General features: G+C 43.1%; 2 protein-coding genes across 2 annotated transcripts; one reads left to right on the plus strand and one right to left on the minus strand.

The window, feature by feature from the left end:
* The first annotated feature begins 1,285 nt into the window (after positions 1-1,285).
* On the plus strand, positions 1,286-7,744 carry scyl3 (SCY1-like, kinase-like 3). The gene is made up of 14 exons (XM_076726486.1): positions 1,286-1,588; positions 1,718-1,902; positions 2,397-2,582; positions 2,807-2,920; positions 3,059-3,115; positions 3,198-3,300; positions 3,406-3,517; positions 3,607-3,684; positions 3,897-4,036; positions 4,162-4,352; positions 5,174-5,345; positions 5,488-5,646; positions 5,763-6,568; positions 7,173-7,744. The coding sequence occupies exons 2-14, from the start codon at positions 1,738-1,740 to the stop codon at positions 7,233-7,235; spliced, it is 2,346 nt and encodes a 781-aa protein (XP_076582601.1). The 5' UTR covers positions 1,286-1,588; positions 1,718-1,737; the 3' UTR covers positions 7,236-7,744.
* Positions 7,745-7,880: 136 nt separating this feature from the next.
* On the minus strand, positions 7,881-19,915 carry firrm (fignl1 interacting regulator of recombination and mitosis). The gene is made up of 25 exons (XM_076726485.1): positions 19,746-19,915; positions 19,385-19,513; positions 19,041-19,080; positions 18,844-18,932; positions 18,390-18,494; positions 18,107-18,247; positions 17,375-17,537; positions 17,193-17,277; positions 16,942-17,080; positions 16,400-16,489; positions 16,233-16,297; positions 15,975-16,123; positions 15,320-15,449; positions 14,955-15,141; positions 12,848-12,930; positions 12,653-12,704; positions 11,982-12,071; positions 10,945-11,130; positions 9,866-9,985; positions 9,691-9,786; positions 9,489-9,602; positions 9,144-9,248; positions 8,968-9,048; positions 8,758-8,892; positions 7,881-8,269 (listed from the first exon to the last, which is right to left on the minus strand). The coding sequence occupies exons 2-25, from the start codon at positions 19,478-19,480 to the stop codon at positions 8,060-8,062; spliced, it is 2,751 nt and encodes a 916-aa protein (XP_076582600.1). The 5' UTR covers positions 19,481-19,513; positions 19,746-19,915; the 3' UTR covers positions 7,881-8,059.
* Between the last annotated feature and the right edge of the window lie 219 nt (positions 19,916-20,134).

Consider the following 20,134-nt stretch of genomic DNA (forward strand, 5'->3'; position numbering starts at 1 on the left):
GATTTCTACTGAGGTGAAAAACAGCAGACTCTTGTGCTCAGTTTGTAAGTGTGTGTAAGTCTGATGAAATCATATTCTGAACTGATTATGCTCATGGACATGACATATGTATATCACATGTAGATGTAATATATGACGTATGTTAATACACTCACAATATTGGAAACACGATCTCCACTTAAGAATACTGTAAGTGTAATGCAAGGTGTTTATTTGGACATTTTCAGACACAGTGATGATTCAAACTGTTTTACACAAGTCTCGCACAATTAAGTGAAAAGCCAAAACAGTTTAAGGACAATAAAAAATAAAATACAATGAAATACACAAAAAGCAAGCAAAAAATACAATTTCAGTGTTCTCTCAGTGGCTCTTCACCACTGTTTTACACACAACTCACACAAATTATGAATTTAACAGCATCTATTAATAATATTTAAATGTAACTTCATCAATACACACATAAAAACAAACAAAACAACACAAAATGCAGCAATACGTTGACATTTAACATTTCCAGGTAGTTCAAGCTACAGCTTAAGTTAAGCTGTAATATGAGTGCACACAGTAACACAGTTAGCCCTGTATGATCTGAAGTCTACGCAGAACAGTAAGAATAATACTGGCAGTGAATGCAACACAACCCCATTCACAAAAGCAGAAAAAACAAAGTTACTTGAAGAAGCCAGAAACAATCAGGACAATTCTTTCTTTCCTTTCACTTAATGGCAGTAGTACTGCAATAGTGTTCACAAATTGGGCTGGATATGATTCTTAGCCACAGCTTCATGCATTGCAATCAGTCATATCACAGCAGAATTATAAGAACTGTCCCTTTAATCATCACGCGAAGCTCATGACACCTGCCATGCAGCTGCATTGGTTTTTACTCCGACGTTTTTAAATAGCTTCATCATGTGGTCACCCCAGCAAGGACCACAGAGGACCACAGACTCATTTCCCAAGACCACAGCAGCAAAGCCTTCTGGGTTTTGAGACACTTTCTGACAGTTTCTATTTCCACTTTAGTCACCATATGGTAGTCACCTGCGTTATCTCGCACCACTTTGGTCGCAACCATTAGCTTTCAGGGAAGGGGTGTTAGTGGTTTTTGTCGGATTTTTTTTTTACAAGTTACATTTAAGGCGATTAGTGTAGAAATTTAAGCTTAATCAAAATACGTTTTGTACATAATGACAACCATATTCTCCGAGGTTAAGCTGACAAGCATCAGTGAGTCATTTCTAGTATTTTGTGAAAGTTACACCTCCCCTGCCGTGTAGTTCCGTCTTTTACCGGAAGAGTCCGTGTTTACAGCGCAGCTTCAGGCTCCACGTTAGCATCGTTGATTTGCCCAGAAGTGGCCAGGAATTTATCTTGTGCTTTTGTAACTAACAGTTTGATAGTTTGGTAAAATCATTTGGTTTTACGACACATCGATTAGCATGATTGCTTGGAGGCGGAAGTGCTGCCGACAAGCATAGCAATGACGAGCTGGCTAACGTAGCGCCGTGGTTAGCCAGCTAGGCAACTAACAACACAAGCTAACTTCTCGCACAAGAGCGGTGCATCCATTACAGTGAAACAGGTACCAGTATGTCAGCGTCACTCCGTAACAAGTGTTTGTCTTTGCATTTAACGACTGACAACTTTGCGTAGCCACATACAACGTTTGGCTTGCGTGTTTTACGTCCACCTGTCCTCCATTGCCCTCCAGGACCAGGAATAAGCGCGGCCATGGGTGCGGAGAGCAGCGCGGTGCGGAGCTGTACCCTGGAGGAGCCACTCCTGACCCTGCCCTCTGGACTCACCATGTACTCGGCGATGCTCCAGGATGGAAAACCCGCGTCCGTGTTTGTTCACAAGCGGGGCAACGAGGACAAAGTCAACAAAGCTGCCAAGGTATTCAGCCTGGCACCAGATCAAACTGGCTGCCTCTCATTAGGCGTCGTTGTCGTATATAGTTGTTGAAAGTGTCTTGAACATACTGAGCCCACGTGGTCTCATGAGAAACTAATAAAACGCTGCTGTAGTGAAGCAACATTTGCCAGAAAAGTCATATTGAAAACAGAGAATTGCAGGGGGTTTTTATATGTATAATATCATGTATAAATGATGTACTTCCCAGAGGAAAATATGGATAAGTGGACTGCAGTATAGTCTGTGCAGTCACTCAGCAGTCCCACCACCAAGTTCACTTACATCATCATGAGGTTGATAAATATTTCCTCATACAGGCAAAGTACTCTACACTTAAATACAACCACAAAAACATGTATTTATGCTTGCAGCCGTGGCAGCTTTTTGGCTGCAGATTTAGTCCCTACTAATGGATTTTCCATCAGCTGCATAACATTGACTATCTTATAAGAAATAAACATTTTAATTTCCTGCAGCACCTGAAAACCTTGCGGCATCCATGTCTGCTGCGCTTCCTCTCCTGCTCAGTGCAGGACGGAGGCATCCACCTGGTGACGGAGCGTGTGCAGCCCCTGGAGCTGCTGCTGGACGGCCTCTCCCCAGAGGAGATCTGCGCAGGCATCTACGACCTCCTGCAGGCGCTTGTCTTTCTTCACGAGAGGGTGAGCTAAAAGAAGTATGGAGGGGTTTCTCTGCGTGCAAGCAATCACTTAAATGAGTGATTGAAAGAAAAACAAGGTGTCCTGAGGGTAGCGTTACAGAGTGTGACTGCTGAGGTGCCTTTTCATGTTTCACAGTAGTCATAGATTATTGGGTGTCTGTCTGTCATTTTGACTGCGTTAAACATGGATGGATAAGTTCTTAACCTGTCTTCCTAAACCACCAGGGCAAGTCAAGCCACAACAACGTCTGCATTTCGTCTGTATTCGTCAGTGAAGATGGTCATTGGAAACTGGGAGGAATGGAGACCGTTTGCAAGTTCTCTGAGGCGACACCTGAGGTGAGAGATTGAATAATCGGTAGAATGTTTCCAAGATTCAGTCTCTGTGTCTAATGTTTTTTTCTTTCCTTGGCCAGACATTTTGAAAACTCACTCAAGTTTTACGTTTTTCTTTTTCAATTTTCTTCAACTCCCCAGTTTCTCACGAGCATTCAGAATGTGAGGGAGGCCAGCTGCGTTCCTCCAGAGGAGCAAGTAAGCAGATCAAAGGCCACAATGGAAAAATGTAAGAAGTTTTCTTAAGTCCACAAGTTCTCATGGAACATGTCGTTGACAGGCTGAAGGCTTTAAGATGCTTCCGGAGAAAAATGCTCACTCTCGGGACTGTTATTCTTTCGGCATGATGGTGGAGACCCTCATCTCTCTGCTGAATGGCTATGGTGAGTAGCGGGATGGCTGTGTTTACCTCAACTCAGATTCTGTCACTATATGCAGGTTCCCTCTCTTACACTTGTTCATCCTTCTCTTCCCTCCGTTGTTTCAAGTATCACAGGAGCTGTCTGACAGCCTGAGGAAGACCCTGCAGGCAGGCCTGCTGAACTCCGACCCCTTGTCTCGACCTCCTCTCAGCTCCCTGCTGACTCATGACTTTTTCAGGTAAGTGTGGTTATGTTTGCCCTTGCTGTTATCAGTTCATAGTGAAAATAATTTGTTTTCAAACACATCATTTGTTTTTCCATGAACAGGAATGACTTTCTGGAAGTGATGAATTTCCTGAAGAGCCTGACCTTGAAGACGGAAGAAGAGAAAAATGAATTCTTTAAGTGAGAAACAATTTGGTCTTTATTTATGTACAATCCTTTCTTCTTGTTTAAATCAATGTGTTGTATTCATGCTGTGCAGAGTAGCCCATACATGTCACACATAGTTTTCCACGGCAGTCCACACTTTCAGATGTTCAGTTGGATATAATTCTCACCTTATTTTACAAATGATATCCATAGCATTCTTTAAAAAAGTAATTTTTTTTGGTCAGGTTTCTTCTAGACCGGGTCCAGAATCTCCCTGAAGAGCTTATAGCTGCACGTCTTGTCCCCAAACTCCTCAATCCTCTGGTTTTTGCCGAACCCATGGCTGTGAAAAGCTTCCTGCCTCATCTTCTAAGGCCAAAGAAGGGTAAGATGCTGCTAATAATAACTCTTTTAATCCCCTGTCAGAAAGAAAGAAGCCAACTGTAGCTGTCAGGTGTAACTGTAAGTGGTTGTTCTCATTTCTCATCTTTGTCTTGTCTGTGTGGACAGATTCCAGTGGTGGTGGTTGCAGTGAAGAATGCCTGCTGTCTGCATCCCTTTACCGTAAACATGTGATAGCTCAGCTTCTCAAGCTCTTCAAGGTCAATGAGGAACATGTCCGGATCGTGTTGCTGGCTCACATCCACATCTACGCTGAGTTCTTCTCCCACGATGAACTCAAAAACCAGATCCTACCTCAGGTGGAGTGTTGACCGTCCCACAGTGTTTAACTTCAGCCATTTTCTCATGTGAATTCTGGACAGTGTGTGGACATTTGTGTTCTCACATTCAGCTCCTCCAGATAATGTCTAGATACGTTCAGGGTTCCAGGGCATGTGAAAGGGACTTTGGTGTCAGTGGTGAACACAGAGCTACAGGTGATGCTTCACAAAGATGTTTGTGATGCATCCGTGTTTTTGAAGTTGTAGCTTCTTTGCAGCAGCACCCATATTTGAAGTACTGTACTCACCACAAGCTCACTGGTTTTGCTGATACTGAGCTTCAGGTGATTGTCAATGCACCATGTGATGAAGCTCTCTTTCAGTCCTCTGTACTCCTCTCTAAGTGAAGACAGCACCCAAAAATACACTTAATGTCTTTTTATTAAATTCCCCCAATGTCTTCACTACAAATGTGAGTCTGAACAGACATGAGGGTTAAGTGCAGCTTGACTGGTCGGTGGAGGAATGCAGCTGTGAGGTGGTAATTCTAGTTTGGCTCAGAGTTGGCTCAGGAAATGCCCGTCCCATGTCTGAGCATTACTTGTGGAGCTAAAGCTAAGAAGAGATTATCTGAGTTCAGCATAAAGACTGAGAGCAGGGGAAAGTTTTGAACTACTCCTTCAGTATCTAAAAGAGGATTCTGACATGACAGATCTCTGACATGATCTCTGGAAATTACATTTGAATTGAAAATGTCCATCTTTCATTTGAGGTTAGATGTAATTACATTAATTACGCGGCATTAAGTAATTCTCTCTCTGTTTTTTTTTTGTTTTTTGTTTTTTTTTTCCTGCCTGCAGGTTTTGTTGGGAATGAGAGACACCAATGACTCTCTGGTTGCGATGACGCTGCAGAGTCTGGCGGTGTTGGTGCCCTTGCTGGGGGCTCAAGTGGTGGTTGGTGGTGAAAGAACCAAGGTCTTTAAACGCACCACACCTAACTTCACCAAGTCTACAGAGGTCACCCCTGAAAGTAAGCAACACTGACACCAATGACATTGGGATCGTCCTGCTGTCACCATGTTTGTCTGTCAAGGTTCAAGCAACAGGTTTTCTCTGTGTACCACTTCAAACTGGAAAACCAGAGTTTAAAGTGTACTTTACTTGCTCTTTAGCTTCGCCTGTCCATATAGTTGGAGGCTTCCACCCTCAGATGGCCCAGCCTTCAAAAGTCTTGAATTTGTTCCCAAGACCGACTGGGACTGAGGGCCTGGTCCTGGGTCACATGGATAGTAAGGAGACGCCAAGAAGTTACCCTCTGCCGGCAAAGTCAGGTGTGACCCCATCCCACCCCCATACTAATAATTTTAATTCACAGTTTGGCGTTCGTGTGCCTGAAGCTCTGTCTGTCTGTCTGTCTGTCTGTCTGTCTGTCTGTCTGTGTTTTTAGACGTCAGCAGACAGATGTCTCTACCTTTGAATGGCTTTCGTCAGGATCGAGAGTTGGAGCCACTGTCTTATAGCCCAGAGCAGGCGGACAGACTAGAAGGCCCCGTGGAAGACTGGCCTGACTGGAGCGACCCTGAGGAGAGCGAGAACAGAGACGGACAGGCAGTCCAGATCCACATTCAGGCCTCAGAGAGACAAGATCCAGTCAGCGGCAGACTGCAACCCTCACACAGGAACATGGAAGAGGAGCCATGGGACGACTTCGAGGACACTGAACCTACCTCAGACCTCTCCCCTACGGCTCCTTTATCAGACCCAGTTATACTTACGCCTCCCAGAGGGGGAACTGCTACACCTGTACAACACACTCCTGAATCTCTGAGGCTGGGCTCCTCCAAACCCCTCAAACTGACGTCAACACTGCGACAATCCACACAGAGCAAGACCACTTCCTCGTGGGACGACGGCTGGGCTCAAGAAGAGAGAGACTCAGAGAAATCACTCCCGTTAACCACCAAGCCCAAACCCACAGTGCCACAAAAAAAAGGGGGGCTAGGAGGTCTGGGGGAGGAGTTCACCATTAAGGTGAAGAAGAGGGTGGAGCAAGACCCAGAGCTGGATTTGTTTGCTGACATGGTGCCGGACATCAAACTGTCCTCTCCAACTCTGCTGCCGCTGGACGAGAGCAGCGTGAGTGATGCTGGACTGTGTGCAGCTTCTTCAGAAAACACTACGTCTCTGCAGGTTGACTCGTCCATCGATACTGTAACACTCACTGCCAAGTTCGCTGCTGCCAACCTGACTGAGGTGAGTGTGTGTCGGGTGGGTCAAACTTTATTTCCTGGGATTTTGACTGGATCAGGTTTCAAAGGTGGAAGGATGGCCAATTAATGTCAATAGTGTTCAGACTTTGACATCAAACTTCCCAGTTTAAAGCCCATTAGAACCAGAGCTGCAAAAAGGTGAGACTTTAACACACTCAATATGTGGCCCCTTCCCCTTTGTGATCCATCAGTATGAAGCTATGTCCCCTTATTGCAGACTTTTGTCCCTCAAGCTGCTGGGTTTTAATAGTTTTGAGGCCTGAATAGATCAAACTGTGGTTTTGCATAAGGACAAACACTAATAAATGTACTAAAGCCCCCTTTTCTGTCTTCTTAATGGTTGTATATCACTGTCTTCTTCATGTGTTTGTATCGCCCCTTTCCACTTCAGTTTGTCTTATATCTTGTGGTCATTTTCAGACTCGGTTTGTAACGTTCACAGCCTGCCATCACGTCCCTGCATCACTCTGTACGATGACACAGCAAAAAGACAAGAGTGCTGAGGAAATGCAACTGATGACTCAGCTCATCACCAGGGCAGCCCTGATGTCTCAGTGATACCTGTTCTTTGTCTTTGTCTCTCAAAGGCTGAAACAGACGGCTGGGGAGATGGAGACGACCTGAACTGGGAGGACGAGAATGCCTGGTGATGCCGTTTGATCCGTCAGCTTCATCTGGAGCAAAGGACTGGAAAACTGAAATCCTCAAGATGCAGCATCTGAAAGAGCCTGTAGAAGTCGCTCCAGTTCTCATTTAACAGCATGATGCAGTAAGAACAATGATGGGATGAGACTTTTTATATCCTACTCTGTCGGCTCCTGGACATTTACTGTCAATCTTGCTTTTGAACTGGAAGGACGTGGACAAATGAAGCCATTCTTTATTTTTTTTTGCCAACTGATACTAGTCACCTCAAGATGAATGAGGATCTTAATCACAGGTAAATGTCATCCTGTTTTCATCTGCTTTACTTTTTTTTTATGTGCCAACTTCACTACTGGCATGAAGCTTAAGGTACATGTTTTGGACAGACGACGTGTCCAAAATGTGATAGGTTTGATTTACAGACGGCTTGCACTTTGAATGAATGTGAAATAGAAATTACATAATTTATTAGTAGCTTTTTGGGTGCTGGTGAAGTAAAGATTTTACTGTATCAAATGCGGCTCTGTTCTGTTTTCTAAGAGTTTGATTTATCTTAGAAAGCGATCGCATGTGTTTGAGGCGAGAGACAGCGAGTACGTCGTACAGGAGTAACAGAGTCAGTGCTCAATGAAGGCGAATGAGCAACGCTTTGTATTCAAACAAGTTTAATAAACAGTAACACCAATCAAGACTGACCACTGAAGGGTTTAAAAAGTGAGGAGAAACTTTCAGCAGCACCAACGGGTATACATCCCTCCCCAGGCCCAGATTCAATAGTTTTTCTATACATAAAGTAAATAATCAGAGTCCAGACACCAAACTGGAGCAGCTAGGTTGTGTGCCTGCCTGTGCTGATGTGCGTTATGAGGGTCTGCAGCTCCTGTAGTCTGGATTCCAGCCACTGTGGAGGTGGTGCGGTAGTGTTGGCTTTACCCTCAGTGAGAGCCTGAAGGGCTTTCAACGCACTCTCAGCTGTCTGGATGTAGCGGCTGTACTCCTCCTCGGCACCGGTCTCCTGCCGAGCTCTCTTTGGGCATGGCTGAGAGGGAGGGAAAATTACAGGGAAAGTTTCTTTGAGAAGTATTTTGAGAAATAAATATATACTGTTAAAATTCTTGTGATATTTCTAACCTAAGTTTGCACTGAGGGTCTAGAAATATATTAAATATTAGGATTGCAAACACTTAAATCTCACCAAGTGGATACATTTATAAACAGTAAACACAACTGGGCCGTGTTTACTGGGGAAACCAACCCCAGTGGACATCATGATGGTCATTTTCAGTCAGGGACTTCAATCACACTACCGCCCCCCTCTTTCCAAGTGTTTTCTGTCAACTATTAACTAAAAATGATATGATACAATAACCATTAATAGCCTGGTTCATATTATACCATGTACACTAGGAGGTAGTGTTGTACTGGGCATCTTCCACTCAGTAACTGGGAAAGTATAAATGTGAAGCAACGCTGTGCATGAGCATATTCAGCGAGCCTGTGAACGAGGTTTTAAATTAACTTACTGACCTCTGAATCAGCAGATGGTTCGTTAGAAGTGTTTTCTCTGTAGCTCTCCAGCTTCTCATTGTGTTGCTCAATAACCACCATTTCCAACTTGAGCCTCTGCAGCCGTGACTCCGCATCCTCTTGTGCGTTCACAGTCTACAACGAAACAGACTCGTTTACATCCGTTTCATCTGAGGTTGATCTTCATGGCAGTGCGTCGGCATCCCTTACCTTGCTAAGATAGTTGACCACCTTCGTCTTGATATGTTCTTCACACAAACTCTGGGAAATGACCTCTTCGTGGTTTGTAATCTTTAATACCAGAAAGAGACACTAAGTGTATGATATGAACAGTATATAGGATGACATCTGAAACATGAGAGCGATCTGTTGAGTTCCTGCTGTACCTCTGCAAAGTGAGAAAAGGCCTCCAGGGCGTGCTGATGCAGCGGCCAGGGTCTGTCAGACAACAGGACTCTGAACAGGCTGCTCAGCCTCGGCAGAATTTGATTCTGTACAATATTCAAGAAGATGTTTACGTTTTGAACTCCAAAATTCAAATCTCTTACAGGTTCAATGAATGATTGTGATGATTATTACCGAGTGTTTTCTATCATATAATAGATTCTTCCTTTAGCCTATGAAATGTCAAAAATAATGACATATGCACAAGATGCAATAACCCAGAGTGAAGTTTCAAACTGCACACTTGGCAATACAAAACTGCATTTGTGATAGTCTGGTTTCATTACCTGGCTGTCAGGAGGGACAAAGATCTTCCCCAGGGAGGAGAGGAACTCCAGAGCAGCCAGCAGCAGCTGATCTGCACACTCCTGAGACACCACAGCACCCACACACAGCAGAGCCTGCGAGACGCCCACACACACATACACACACACAGTCAACTAATTATCCTCCATTCTTCATCTGCTTCATGTGAACTGTGAAAATTACCTGAAGAATGACTTGATGTTCCATGTTTTTCACTAATATGGCAGATATTGACAGGAGCAGCTGCAGGGTACACTGGAGCACAGGGTGGGTCTGCACCTGGAGTACGACGGGTTGTGGGGTTACAGTTGTGCATTTACACTACATCTGTGTGTACGTGTGTGTATTTGGATCTCACCTGGTCTGGACTCATCCGTAACCAGAGCTGTGTGATTATCCTCACTGCAGATAACACACACTGCTCCTCAGCAGACGACTGCCCCCGGACCACCACTAGGAGGGATAACAGCACCACATTCTGGACACAGGAGGGACTTTGTAAATACTGAATTTATGCATTTTTTTTCATGTCAGATCTCCCCACCCTGCTTCCTTTCATTGTTTTCTTCACTGGATTTAATCATTTCTGGAAAGAATCGGACTGATAGCAGCCGGACAAAGTGACTGCAACACCCTGAAGCAGATTAATCCAAGGTGGATGAAAGGAAAAATCAATCACGTATCACAACACGTCTATGAAGGTCAAATTCTCAAATCTGAGTCAAACAGCTTTTCACAGTTAAGTTTTTCATCCTGCACGTGCCAGGAGCGTACTGTATTGTGTCAGACCCTATCCATGTGCTGATTTTAGTTTAAATAAGCTTGTGCAGTGACAAATTCTAAAAGGTGAGGAGAAACACACAACATAATGAAACATAAAAACAACAAACTGTTGATTCATTGTATTTAGGTCAGACTTAAAACATCTTTAAATGCTCAGTTGTAGTTACTTTAAATGTGTGTTTTCATCTGCTTGTACTCCTCTTGACTTTTTTCAAGTGAGTGGATGATTGTTCGAGGCCAGAACACCAGTTTTTTAAGGGCAAACAAGCCTGCTTAGGGGCAGAAAAGTGGTGTCAGCCATGATAGGATGTGATGCACGGAGATTTCAAAGAACAACAAAGGAGAGAGGTCACCAACAATCTTATCAGCCATCTGTTTTTAACCATATTAACAAGCTTATCTTCCTCTTGACATCACTTGTTGTGGTCATTTGTCATCTGTCCACTCTCTTAAGTGCACAGGGACGGAAACTACGCGGCAGCCTTGCCCTTGATGTTTGCACTGCCTCTTTTCCCTTCATGTATTCAACATCACAGTCACGACACTTTACTGGTGAACTTCAAGGGTAAAACATCAAGCAACATCAGCACTCACTGATTACACGAGTCAGATGGTTACACCCTCACTACAACTTATATCTGAGGCTGTCCTCACCACTGTGTCCACTTGTCCTAGTTTGTACCCTCCACTCTGCCAGTCGCTCACAGCTTTTTGAGTGAGGCCAATGATGTCTGTCTCTGCACGGTGACGGGCATCTTGTGACAGAGCTCTGAGTAAGACGTGTCGCCACACTGGAAGGTTTTCCACGTCCGAGGGTGGGAAACGCCCCACCAGCTCCATCTGGAAGAGCAAATGCATTGTATTGATGGAGAAATGATCATACTGCACTGAGGCCTTTGCTGTCACCAGACCCAAACTTAATGAAATCATGAAATGAGGGATTGTCTTTCAGAAGAATGGTGTTTATCATTTGAGTAAAAAGCTCCAGGGAGCACTGAGACTGTTCTGGAGGCCCAGCACCTAATTCTGCTAATTAAATTAATCACTAATATTCATATGAAATGTAAAAAAATCTTTGTGTTTCAAATCTTTGGACCTCACTCTACAGGCACAACGCATCTAAACGTTTACGAGAAAACAAGCTCTTAAACCACGTTAATAAGTCAATTCTCACCAACATTAGCCTGACTGTTCAAGTGCATTTCTCAACGCTGGCCAACAAGCAGTCCATCTCCTCTGCTCTTTTCTGATCACATGTAGAGCTGATCTTCATAATAACTCATTATATAACTCAGAAGTTTATAACGTAAAGTTTTTAATGTGTTTCTGCGTAAGCGGGGCATCTCTTCCTCTGCGACGATGTAGTGTAAAGGAGCATCGCCTTGTGATGATCTGCAGGGAGGGGCTTCTCTCCCGCCTTCATGGAGCTCCTGCCTGCTGTGAATCTCTTGCGTTGATGTAAATCATACAGTCCACACAATATCATTGTTTTAATCACTCTTCCAGTGTTTTCTCCCTCTTTCATCTCACGTGGCCTTTGAATGTTCACAAGTACTGACTGAACTGTCAGGTGTGATGGTAAGGACTGTGCATACTCTGAATTTCAATATAGAACTGTTACAAAACATATGTGCGTTGACTCTCGAGTAGTGACTTAAAAAATGTTCGTTTCAGTTGCTGGTGTTTCTAACCTGGTGGTTCGGCGTCATGAGAAAAACCATGCGTTTGAGCAGCAGGCCCAGGTGGAACGACTGGTAACACTCAGCGGTGCAAGCTTTCACCTATAGGAGAAGAAGGAGGAGCAGAGAGGAGGTGAGGGACGGTGTGAGTGTCAGTGTGAAAGCTCAGGAGGAGTAAAATCACCAGGGCATCAGAGCTGGAGAAAGGTGAAGAACTGAAGGAGGGGGCCGCGTATGGAAATGAGTGGGATCCAGCTCATTCTCATGACATAATGACGCATCAGGTTGTGAAGGTGGCCCCGTGGTCCAACAACACCAATTGTCACCTCTGTCGGGGTGCCACAGAAAACAGGGAGGACCCCATACTAATACATAAGCCAACAGAGAGAGATTAAGGGGATTTAGAGTTATTTTAGAAAGCGCTCAGGAAGAGGTCACAGACATGGAGACACATCCATGACCTTGTGGTGTCTATCAACCAAGGTGAGAGCCACGAGCCGAGAGCCAAGGTGGGACAACATCCTGTAAACGTGACAAGTCAACAATACTGAGCGTCTTTATGATTCATGTCTGAAAAAGGGTCGTAAAGTGCTGTTTGCTGTCACCTCTCTTTGTTTCAAATCAACATAAAACAAGACCATGAAATGTATTCTCTCCATTGTGTTTTCCTGGACTCTACCCACCAGCTGAGCAATGAGGAGGACATGATGGAGACAAAGTTCTGCTGTCCCATACCTGTAAGCAGAGAAGACAAAGTCAGCAGTGGATTCAGTACAGCACAGAAAGAAATGTGTGGAAAAAAATACAGCAGCATGACACAAAGAGTGTCAGAGGAACACCTTTTTTAATGGAAATGATAAATGCGTGCACGCTCTCACCGCGCTGTGAAACACCACACGTCTGTTGCCAAGAGAGCTGTCTGAGTATCAGCCTGCAGCACGGCATCAACCAAACAACGCTCCTGCAAGAGAGAGATAAAGGAGAGGGAAAGCCAGGGAGACCGGAGGAGGGGGAGGAGAGGGGTGAGTAAACGGACGAAAACGCAGCGGGGCAAGAAAACAAAGTATCACGAAAAATAACAGAAACAAGAGTAAATGAAAGTGAAAGAGTAACTTGCATTAAATGAGGGGAAATCCTGAACCACAACAGAGTTAGTTGGTCAGAATGTGATTAGATATCTAAAATAAACAAAACGGTCCAAATCATTCTTTGTTTTTGATACTAATCGCTCTTCAGGGTTTCCCACACATTTTCCAGGACGTTTTTCAGTGATGATCTGGCTGGTGTGACTGGGATCACGTCTCACACTAATGTGTTCCTCTCCGTTGAAATCTGATTAAAAGAGTACCTGGGTATAACCTTTTACTTCTATCTCCTCTGACTGTTAGCCCTTTGTGCTCTATGCTTAGCAACTGCACATAAATACACTTTCTCATTACTAATCGTTTACCCTGAATCCCTTTCTTTCTTGTGAATTATACTGACTATTGGTACCTGAATGTACAATGGACAAAGGTAGCTGAGTTTGCGAGGATTATTAATTGCCTCTGACTCTTATTAGTGTATCACACCACACTTTAGCCCTATTTCAAGTAAGTGGAGTCTTTACACACCCACTGCGAGCCACTGCCATAAAGGTTAAATATTTCATATCACGTTATGTTATTTTACCTGAACAGTGGAGCATTTTGTTTGAAGAAACAATACTAGCAAAGTCAAAAGTACTGTTGGCCAGTACTTAGCCAGTGTTTGACTCGCATACAGTTGGGCTCCCATTCATTCATACCCAACTCTCTCAACAATGCCCAACACATTTTTGAAGCCATTGTCCAGCCATTAGCCAGGATTGAATCACAAACGTTAAACCTTCATGGACAAAACAAGATGGGAAATGCATCAACTTCAGCAACTGCACCAAACATGCTAACTAATTTAGCATTATTCAACCTTTAAAACAAGTTGGGAAGAAAACAACGACAATGTTAATCTATAAACCTAATAAAAACGACCACAGTTACAAGCCAGCAGTGACTAATATTTACATTTGAATGATGATGTGCGTTAAATTATTCAGAGTTTCAGCCACTTAAGTTGTAATGTCATTCAAACGTTTCCACTACACATCTGTTTTCGAGGGTTTCCAGGATGTGAAGGAACCCCATTACTTCAGTGTTTAAGAAAAAAAAAAACAGTCTGTGATTGTTAATGCACTACAGTGCCTTTTGGCATATTTGCCAAAATATTTGCCAGTATAGACCAGCAGTATCTGTGATAAACCAGTACTGGACAATAACAACCTCCAGCATAGTGTTTCTTTTGGACCGAGACGACATCAGTTATCATTAATAAAGGAACGAAGAAAGTGATAATGTCGAACTCATGACAAGCACTCATGTACAGATGGGTTTGAAGTCAGGTCAGGTCCAAGTGAGACTCAAGATAAATTGGTGAAAACAGATCTTGGCAAGTTTAATCGCAACCCTGCTGTGAGGTCGGGCTCCACTGTTCCAAAAGAACCACGCCCGCAACTGGGACAAATCCTGTTTGTATCAAACATTCTTGATCATTTGAAGACGGCTTAGTGATCGGCCTCCTCTGGCCAACCAAATGTAAGCAGGCTCTGCTGTGTCGATACTTGTGGTTCTGGGTTATATCTACCACTATTACTGCTGCTTTTTTAAGGAAGATGATTTCCAGAGCTTGGAAGATAAAACACAGTGGCAGGGCCTGAGTTAACTTGAGATAGAAAACAACTTCAGGACACAGGAGACCTTAAAAACTCATTCTATCAAACAGAATTCCCATCTCTAGCATCCACCACATAAAAAATGGAAAATAGTTAATTTTTGTGCCCAGTGGGGGGAGAAGTAGGTAAAGATGATGGCTGAACCAAAATATACACGATGGAACATGGAGTAAACATTATTACTGTTTCTACTGATGCTGCATTTGATACAGTGATGTGTATTTGTGTGTAGAGCTCACCAGCACAGAGAAGTACACTGGGGGAAGTGCAGCCACACTGGCACAGAGATGCACACAGATGTGGTGGTGCAGAGTGACCTGGACCTGGGCCTGACCCTTCATCATCACCCCTGGCAGCAGCACCGGTGCCTGACGCTCAGTGTAGCATCGCCTGAAACTAGTGAACAAGGCCTGGTAGAGCGGAAGCCTGGAGGAGGAGGGGATGGGAAAAAGCATTTTAAACAGATCAACATATCTCTGTCACTTTGGTTACCAGAAGGTTATAGCTTTCAAATTTACTGCTGCTCACTGCATTAAAACCAAAGTTTAAGAAAATAAAAGAACAACTTTCAGGTGGTGACACCGAGAGAAACCCTATTAACTACCTGGGTGTGTCCTCTGAGAACTGGCTGCCAGTGTACCAAAGCTGCAGCACCTCCTCTGATTGGGAGGTGAGCTGACCCAGGACGTTCACCAGCAAAAGACACTGAGGGAGCTCATGTTCTGGACTTAAGCCTGCAGACAAACAATGGTCTTCTCAGGGTTTTATGTTGAATATTTCAGTGTCTGTCAGCAGCTAGAAACATGATGCCAACATCCTTTAGAGTGAACACAGTCAACATTTTTTTCCAAAGATGCCACAATTTCATAAATACACAAATAGTCAGAGACGTCAGTCTTCAGGTGATTTGAAGTTTTGGAATCAAGAGATTGGAGAGTTAGCAAGAATGTGTCCTAAAAACTAACCGTTTATGGCAATACATGAGATTCCCAAGCCCAAAGAAGTTTGAGTGTGTCTTAATTTGGGTATAGTTTTACTGAATAATAAGTGCATTTACAGAGAATTGAACCTAACGGACTGAAATACATTTTTCACTGTATAACACTGCCAAAGTAGTGCACTTCATAAGTACATATTGGACACTTAAGCTAATCACTCCATCGTTTGTAAAATATCTGCACTGCAAAGGAAGACAGTCAAACATCCATCAGCACAGCATCTGAGAAAAAGAGCAAGTGGAGGACAAGCTTTAAACTCACGCAGGTCCTGCTGGAGGACGACTTCAGCGAAGGGCCTTAAAGGCAACAGCTGGAGCAGGAGGGCCTCCATGGGAACAAGGGCTGCCACATTCAACTCCTCAGACAGAGCCGGAGGCAGTGTTGGAGCACACATGCTCGGAGGGAACTTACTGAAAGACATCAGAATGTATGTTTTCCACACTGGTCAATAATTATCAAGTCAAAGGATAAATTCTAGTCTGACTCTGCTCTTTAAAACCACAGCTAAACTACACATACCTAATGATCTGGAGGTAGAGCCGGTGGAAGCAGCTACAGCACTTTGTCAGAAAACATTTGAATTCCTGTTCAAATGATAAGGAACGAGAAGTTCAGCTGCTTTGCTCTGCATGCTCAGACATGATGATGCCAGAGGAGTGTTGCGACAAGATCCCAGTTTTTAGTACCTTTATGTAATGAACCAAAGTGTTGGCAAAAAATCTGCACATCTTTGCAGTTTTCTGGAACAGCTTGTATTCTAGACTTTGTGTTGAAACCTTTAAAAGGACAAAAGAGCATTAATACAAAAAGGTGACAAAGATCAAGTCTGCCTTTGACATTAAGCTAATAAACCAATGTGTCACTTTTCTCCGAGGACAAAGGGGTACAAGACCGGAAAAGTCCATTGTGCAGTCTATCCAGCATTCGATCAGCATCAGCACTCTATACAGTAAACACTAACCAGCACACAAATATCAACCAGTGTGTTGACTCCACTTGGTGTCAGGACAGAGAAGACAAAAATACATTGTACTGTTCTTGGGCTACAACATTTTAATGTATTATATTGAACAAAAATAGCAAAGAAAAATAAGACCATGCCTGTTAACCGCTGACATAAAACTTTACACATTTTGAGGAAAAGGTAAGAGATGCAATAAATACTCATTTAATGCTCCTACATCTGTAAAGCTGCAAAAAGCCGCAAAGAAGCTATTCATAATACTACCTGCAGACCAGCATGTTTGATCTGTTCGGCCAGCTCCACACAGCTGTGGAAGGAGGCCAACAGGTTGTTGCACAGGCTGCTGCTGATGTCACCGTGATGTAGATGTTCCTCAACCAATGAATGGTACTTCAGACTCTGTCTGAACAGAGAAATGACTATTTCAAGTAAGTCACTCACTAACCAAATGAACTATTACATTCAGCCAACTCTACATCATCTAGTGTGGCAGACAACATGACATATGTACTGACTTGATGAGGAATTTCCACGTGTTTGCATGCAATGCCATGTCCAGGTTGGAGATGATACAGCAGATATCCAGCAGGGTGTGAATCACTGAAGAAAGTGAAAAATAACTTGGTATACAATGACTGAAAGGCTTTATAACAAAGGGGGGGACAGTGTAAACAAAAAGACACACACAAACACACACCTGTTACTATATCAGAGACTTCCTCCTCTGAGGCGCTGCTGTCGAGGGAGATTCTGTCGAGCAACTCCAACAGGCCCTTCTGGAGGGTGTAGGCCTCCTTGAAGAGTCCCTGCAGCAGGTCAGCCACCAGGGACAGACGGCCACAGTAAACCTCCTCACTGTCCTGAGGACAACATGCAGAGTATGATTAAAAATCACGGTTTTTATTTTTTAAAGATTTTCACTGCCTCCCTTCTTTTATTAGAGGAGGACAGTCTAAACTAATCTGTGACAGGATTTTATGTAAGCGGTTGTGTTTCCTGCTGCAAGAAGATGATTATCACAGCAGTTTCCTGTTACTGGAGTAGTCTTGAGCTGTTGACACCTGAGAAAATACAGCCGGTAATTAAAGATTGAAATAACAAGAACTAGACAAATGGGGAGGAGGTGCAAATGACGAGCTGAGTCTAAGTAAATCTATGCTGTAAATGAACTCTGGAATCACTGACTACATTTTCAAATACAGAAACACTGAAAAATTCACAAATTTCTGCTTCAAATAAAAACTGAAAATAATGAGCCCTATGTACAAACGAATCTCGCACGTCTTCAGGTCAGATGTGAATTCATGTAATCCAGAATTATAGCAATTTTTGCAAAGCTTAATTTAAGATGTGTAAAAACATGTTTTACAGAGTGAAAGTGAGAATGAGTTAAAATGTACCCACTGAGTGGTGAAGTGAACAGACCGACCTTGCAGTGCTGAAAAGTTTCCCTCAGGACTTTCAGGATAGAAGTTGGTAACGAGCGGATAATATCGAGGTCAGGGGCTTCCTCAAATGTGCCAACGTGACGCACGCAGGTGGATAGTGCATCAATTATCTGCATCATTGCCTGAAATGAGACGGCAGAAACTTGTAAACATGTTGGTGAGGAATGAAGCGAAAACAATGTTTTTCAGAAAACAGACACCATACAAACCACAAACCTCTAAGGTATTAATACTACCGTTTGAAAAACATAATAACAATAATACCTGCAAAATGTTTCTTAGTAAGGAACACAGTTCAGTGTTTTGACTGGACAGCCCTCCAACCTGCTCCAAGATTTCTTTCATCATGCTGTCAAACATCGTCACTGCCTGCAAACGTTTGTGACGGACAGGGTCAGAGACATTCCCTCAGACAAATCAATGGATGTAAACAATGTGCTAATTTGCAAGACAGCAATAGTTTATATCAATAAATCCTCTGATCACAAGAAAAACAAATCCTTCACAGGGCAAATATTTAGTGTAGGTATTTTAGTGTAGGTAAACATCTCATCAAAAGAAAAACAGTGCCAATATTATATTATATTAGATGTTTAAGATCTGTAATGCCATGGTGTAAGGTCATGTAATTTCACATAAGGACTTTTTCCAGGACCTGCACCCGCTATTATTAAAATACTAGGTGCTGAAGACAATATGCATTCATCATGTTGTTTACCTTTGGTAAGATCTTGGAGAAGCACTCATCTTCCAGCTCTGATAAACCAATATGAGGGAGGAACATATCCGTAATTATCTTCAGGATACCTGCAGGGATGTTACATTTTCAAGACAGTTCATACTTAGATCACAAAGAGTACTCAAGGCCCACAGTAAGCAGTCTGTGATTACAAAATGTGCGCTGAACAAACTTACGTATATGATCATCATAGCTCTCGGATTTATGATGCAAAGAGTGCAAACAGTCAAGGAAAACCACAGCATTACAGCAAATGTATGTCTGCTGTATAAACCTGTCAAATATGTCAGGATTGCAGTAATGGTGCAAAAAAAATGATGATAGATTAACATGAGCAAAACACAAAGTTGTGTCCATCATTACCAAGAAAATACTTAACATTCACCAAACGTTATCACCTTCAGCGGTTTCATGATTTCAGTGTTCAGCACACCACCTCCCCTGTTTCAACCTACAGACCTAATTCCAAAGATTGTGTTATTTTTTCCTGAATGAAACTGGGTTACGTTTGAGAGGATATGGTGAGTTTTGGCAGGACAGCCTTGAGCTTCAGGCGGCAGGTTTCCGGACTCCACTGCACCACCTCGTCCAGAAGCGAAGAGTTGGTCTGGGACATGATGACAGCAGCCACCGACGGTGGTCAGGACAACTGCCCCAACAACAGAAACAATGGAACAATGTCACCGAGTGAGTCATTCAAAGTGACTCAAGAGCAGCACGATAGTCATCAGTATTTTCATCCAAAAAGCTGACGTTATTAAGAAGACAGTTTACGCTAGAGACAACTGGGACTAACGTTAGCTTTGGTATGTTTTGCTAAAGGAAACATGTCACGTTAGCATGTTAGTGTTAGTTTGGATAATACGTAGCCGTTTTCTTACCATAAATGCTAAATTGTGTCTCCTGCTTAGAAACATAAAATCACACAACCGTTCCTACGAGTTTGTTTATCTTAACGCCACCAATAACATTTTGTTTACCACTAAAATACAGAAAACAAAAGAGGAAACGAGCAGAACCCAAACTGAAAGGAAGCGTACTGCGCGCCGTTGATTGAGTCGGATGTGACGTTGTGAGCAAAGCGGCTCATCTGTCCTCACTTTGATTGGTTGAAATGTTAAATTCCAGGCGCTTTCAACCAATAAGTGAACTATATCACTTCAATGCGCTGAAAATAACAACAGTCACTATGAAGCCACGGGGATAAAATGTAAGGTTAAATATGCATACTATATGCATATAATCAATATATATTTTGTATGAAGTGAAG

Source organism: Chaetodon auriga, chromosome 3 (genome assembly GCF_051107435.1).
Source record: "Chaetodon auriga isolate fChaAug3 chromosome 3, fChaAug3.hap1, whole genome shotgun sequence".
Classification (NCBI taxonomy): Eukaryota; Metazoa; Chordata; class Actinopteri; order Chaetodontiformes; family Chaetodontidae; genus Chaetodon; species Chaetodon auriga.